This window comes from Chrysemys picta, unplaced genomic scaffold (genome assembly GCF_011386835.1).
Source record: "Chrysemys picta bellii isolate R12L10 unplaced genomic scaffold, ASM1138683v2 scaf1833, whole genome shotgun sequence".
NCBI lineage: Eukaryota > Metazoa > Chordata > Testudines > Emydidae > Chrysemys > Chrysemys picta.
The window spans coordinates 6,815-11,743 of NW_027054538.1; the positions used below are offsets into that span (position 1 = coordinate 6,815).

At 46.0% G+C, this 4,929-nt stretch overlaps 1 protein-coding gene across 1 annotated transcript; it reads left to right on the plus strand.

Moving 5' to 3' along the window:
* Positions 1-994: 994 nt before the first annotated feature.
* LOC135980101 (olfactory receptor 8A1-like) lies at positions 995-2,085 on the plus strand. The gene has a single exon (XM_065580169.1). The coding sequence runs from the start codon at positions 1,043-1,045 to the stop codon at positions 1,985-1,987; it is 945 nt and encodes a 314-aa protein (XP_065436241.1). The 5' UTR covers positions 995-1,042; the 3' UTR covers positions 1,988-2,085.
* The last annotated feature ends 2,844 nt before the right edge of the window (positions 2,086-4,929 follow it).

Here is a 4,929-nt window from a genome sequence, read left to right on the forward strand (position 1 = left end):
CAAATTAACAACCTCGCCCACATCTGGTCACCCTTACCTGGTGATCAGGCAAACTGTGTACCTTTCCCATTGTTCTGAATAATTTATTCACCCAAAAATGCAGTTTTGCATCACCCAAAGCTGCTGGCAGACTTGTGTCAAATTCAGCAAATAGTTTCAGGGAGGAAAAAAATAAAAAGGTGAAATATTTCATTTTGATATTTTTGAAACAATGTGTTTCAAGGTTTTGTTTGGAAATGCCGTTTTATTTAAAAAAATGTGTTAGATGTAACTTTTAAAAAAAGAACATAAGAACGGCCATACTGGGTCAGACTAAATGTCCATCCAGCCCAGTATCCTGTCTGTTGACAGTGGCCAATGCCAGGTGCCCCAGAGGGAGTGAACCTAACAGGTAATGATCAAGTGATCTCTCTCCTGCCATCCATCTCCACCCTCTGACAAACAGAGGCTAGGGACACCATTCCTTACCCATCCTGGCTAATAGCCATTAATGGACATAACCTCCATGAATTTATCTAGTTCTCTTTTAAACCCTGTTACAGTCCTAGCCTTCACAACCTCCTCAAGCAAGGAGTTCCACAGATTCCAAGGGAGCAAAGGGTAAAAACCTGACAAGTAAATGATTTTTTTGGGGGGGAGGAGGGAACAAGTTGCTGTTATTTTGGGATTTTTCAGGTCAGCCACCAAACCAAACCAAAAAAAAAAAAAAAAACCCACCCACCTCTAATGTAAACTCCCTTGATTTCTGCTGTGGGGGGAAAGGTTTTTCAACTGAGCCAACAGTGAATGTCACCCTCTGGCAATCAAGTCAGCACTATGCTACAGTTTTTGGCCAATAGTTGCTCTTTACAGATTGTCCACATCGAAAGAGAAAGAATGAGATACGCACACATGGGTAAAAATATTTTTACTTTCAGCGAACAAGGGTCTCAAATGGACAAAAATGCTGTCATTGGTCATACGGAATTCCGGGGCCTCACACTTTTTTATTTATACAGCAATTCCCTCTGTGCATGTCTGTCCTCAAAGCCTGTGTGAAGCAATGACCCGGGGAAATGACACCACCGTGACTGAATTCATCCTTGCAGGATTCACTGACCATCCAGAACGGCAGGTTGTTCTCTTCCTCCTATTTCTGGTGATCTATGTTCTCACCTTGCTGGGGAATTTGGGGATGATTGGCCTAATCTGGAGGGACTCCCGATTTCACACCCCCATGTATCTCTTGCTCAGCAACTTGTCACTTGTTGACCTTGGCTATTCCTCATCCATCACCCCCAGGGTGCTGGTGAACTTCTCAAGGGAGAGTAAGGCCATTTCTTACGCTGGATGTGCTACACAGCTGTATTTTTTTTTTGTCTTTGTCACCTCTGAGTCTTTCCTCCTTGCGGTGATGGCCTATGACCGTTATGTGGCCATCTGTAATCCACTGCTCTATAGGCTCATCATATCCAAGAGGTCCTGCATCTGGCTCTTGGCTAGCTCCTACATGGCTGGGGTTGCAAATGCAACCATGTTTACCAGCTGCACCTTTCAGCTGTCCTTCTGTGGGCCCAATGTAATCGATCACTACTTTTGTGATGTCCTTCCGCTCATGCGGCTCTCCTGCACCGACACTCACACCAATGAAATGCTGCTTTCTATCTTTGCTGGTTCCATACAATTGACTACCATACTGATCATCCTCTTCTCTTATCTGTATATTACCGCTGCCATACTCAGGATCCGCTCCTCTGAGGGCAGGCGCAAAGCCTTCTCCACCTGTTCCTCCCACCTGACAGCCGTGGCTATATTCTATGGGACGACGTTCTTTACCTACTTACGACCCAGTTCCACCTCCTCACTGGAGCAGGACCAGGTGATCTCTGTGTTCTACACGATGGTGATCCCCATGCTGAACCCCCTCATCTACAGCCTGAGGAACAAGGAGGTGAAGGACGCCCTGGGGAGAATGTTAGAGAGAAGAAAGTTCTCTCAGCAGCTTTGATGAATAATTTGATCATGTTTTGCATTCCCTTCCACTCTATGTAATTTTATCATGAAAATCAAAACTCTAATGTGTTCAAGTTTTAAAAATAATGTTTTAGAGAGGTGGCATGGTTCAACGGATAAGACACTCAGGAGATCTGGTGTGACAGATATTGCAACCCTGGGCAGTATCTTTGGGACCATTATATTAAATTTCATTATATGAATGGTTTATGTATTACTGTTTTCTACTCCAGGGGGGAGGGTTCCCACAGCTCATATGGGAACTAAAACCTGAGGGGGGGGGGTGTGGGTGATTAACGCAAGTCCCTGAGAGTAAACTCCAGAGAAATTCCAAGGGGAGTGGAGCCTGTCTCATTTAGGGCCATTGAAATTGTAACCCCTCTGTATGGTCCAGCAAGGACACCTGCTTTTAGGTTTCCAGCTCTGCAGCGGTCACCTCTCTTGGGTGGAGATGCACATCTCTCTCCCTCTTGACTGGGGTTTTCTGAGGCTCCACCGTTCCCTACCTACATTGTGAATTCCCCAGCAAGCCAGACTGCCTAAGCCAACCTGCTTCATTTTTCTTCTTAGAGATAGAAAACAGTGTAATTGCCACAGTTATAAGTTATCACACCACTCCTTCTAAGCAAGAAAATTCATTCTCAAGGGGAAAGCATTATAGAGAAAACATTCAAAGCAATAAAAGAACCTACATGCATGCTAATAACCTCACCAAAGATCACCCCAGCTCCAACAAGGGCTCTGGATGCTGAACTGTCCTTCAAACCTTGCCACTAAGTGTTTTTTCTATGGTTACAAGCTCACAACACCTTTTGCTCAGAACAAACGAACAGACTGGGCCACGTCCTTCCAAACCTTCCCAGGAAGGATTGAAGCAGCCCTTGGAGACAAGATCCTGTCTGTTTGGAGCACTAGAAATAAGGCTCTGAATCAGTTTTAACTAAGGCTATTTAACTCAATGCCCCTTCTTTGTCCATTGGGCCTTGAAGAATCCAGTTTGAACGAGTATACGTAAGCCTCTCTCCAGGTGGTGGTAGCTCTCTGGAGGAGTTACAACTTGAGTGAATTTGCCTCTCCAACCTGTTCTTAATTTTTGGAGGGCGACAGTCCTCAAGTCCCACGGAATTAAATACAATCCCTAGCACACACTGATACATACATTTAATTCAATACGTTTTCACATAATTCAGTAAGGTTTGTGCAGGATATGGTGTGAAATTGCCATCATAGGGTCTATGGATAGACAAGATAAAGATTTTTTTATTAGACCAGCTTCTGTTGGTGAGATAAGCTTTCCAGCTCTACAGAGCCCTTCTTCAGACCTGGGAAAGGGTCTATGGGACAGAGAAGGAGGGTACTGGAAGCCAGGGTTCCTGGGTTCTATACCCAGGCCTGAGAGGGTCTAGGGGATTAGTGAAAACAGGCTTCATACCCATTCTGTGCCTGAATCTCCCTGCTAGGAGTGACAATGTCCTTTCTTAAAGCTCTCTTCATAGAGAGCAGAAACCAGGAATTCTAGTTTCCAGACATCGCTGCCCCAGCCAGACCCTACTCCCCAGCCAAAACTGGGAACGGAACACAGAAGCCCTAACTCTCAGCCCTTCCCTACAAAAGCCCATAGATATAGGATTATCTTAAGTTACCCAACACTCCTCCTTAAGACTGCCTATAAACACAGTCCTACCTTACAAACAAACTCCACCCCCTTGCTCTAAAGGAAACCACTACTGCCTGAGCATGGTCTTTTATACAGAGAGGCAGAGTCAGGCTATTTGTGGGTGGGGCTAGAGGGCCTTAGCTCCGCCTCAGAGGCTCTCCTATATTAAGGGCACTCCAGCAAACACCCACCCTTTAAAAGGAAGGTATTAGAGAGTACAATGTCCTAAATCCCTGTCCCCACAAGGGCGTGCATGTGATTGAGAATCATCTACTGGGGTTGTGACCACAGGACCTCACCTAGACATTCCCTTGGGGGAGGGGAGGAGAAGCTGAATGCAGTTGATATGAAAGAGCAAGTTTCTCTTTTCCTGAGTACATAATTAATCTGTGGAACTTCCTACTTCAGGATATTAACCCCCTCCCCCCCCACACACACACTCTCACACTTCTGTGGTTCACACATCCTGTTCTCTCAGTGTTTCTGTGTTAACTCTCACCAGCTGATTTCTCACAGTCATCAAGCACTCTCTCTGTATTAGAGCTAAAATTCAACTCTGTTCCTGCCCCACCCCCACCCTGGGACATGTTTCCTTGGACAGCCTGGCTTTTGGACTACAACTCTCCTGCTTTTGATAGTCCTAGCAAGAGCTGGCAGGAGGGCGGTGTCAGAATAGGCCAACATTGTATTTCAAATATAAGGGACTGTTTTCATAGCACCCTGCCCCACCCCTTCTCCCAGTATTATTATCATCAGTTGTAGTTTAATAATACTACCAATAATAAGCAGGACTCACCTACCTTCACCAGGGGTATTTCTTGTTGCTTTTTGCAATGCTCAGCAACACCTGATCTTGTTGTAAGGAGATGAAAAAATAAGGGATGTCCTTTGAATAAGGGATTGTGGGCAACCCTATGTGAGGAGGGCATGTCAGAGTGGGGTTTCTACAAGCAGGAGATGGGGAAGTTCTGGCTTCTGACAAGGGGATACTGGGAATAGGGTATGGGGAGCCTTCCCCTTCTGGGGAAAGCTGGTTCCAATCTGACCCCAGGCCAGGGGGCTAGCTGTCTAGGGGCAGGGGTGGGAGGAGGTCTGGGAATGGCATGCAGGATTTTCCCCCTCTAGGCCCCCAAATCTGTTACCTTGTGTTTAATGAGTTGGTGGGTTCTCAGCCCAGTGTGTAGGGCAAATGTGTCCACCTCCCAAAATTCACCACAGTTGATATGAACTGGTTCCCTTGCTCACAAACCTCAGAGGGGAGGCTGACCAGGCCACAGAGA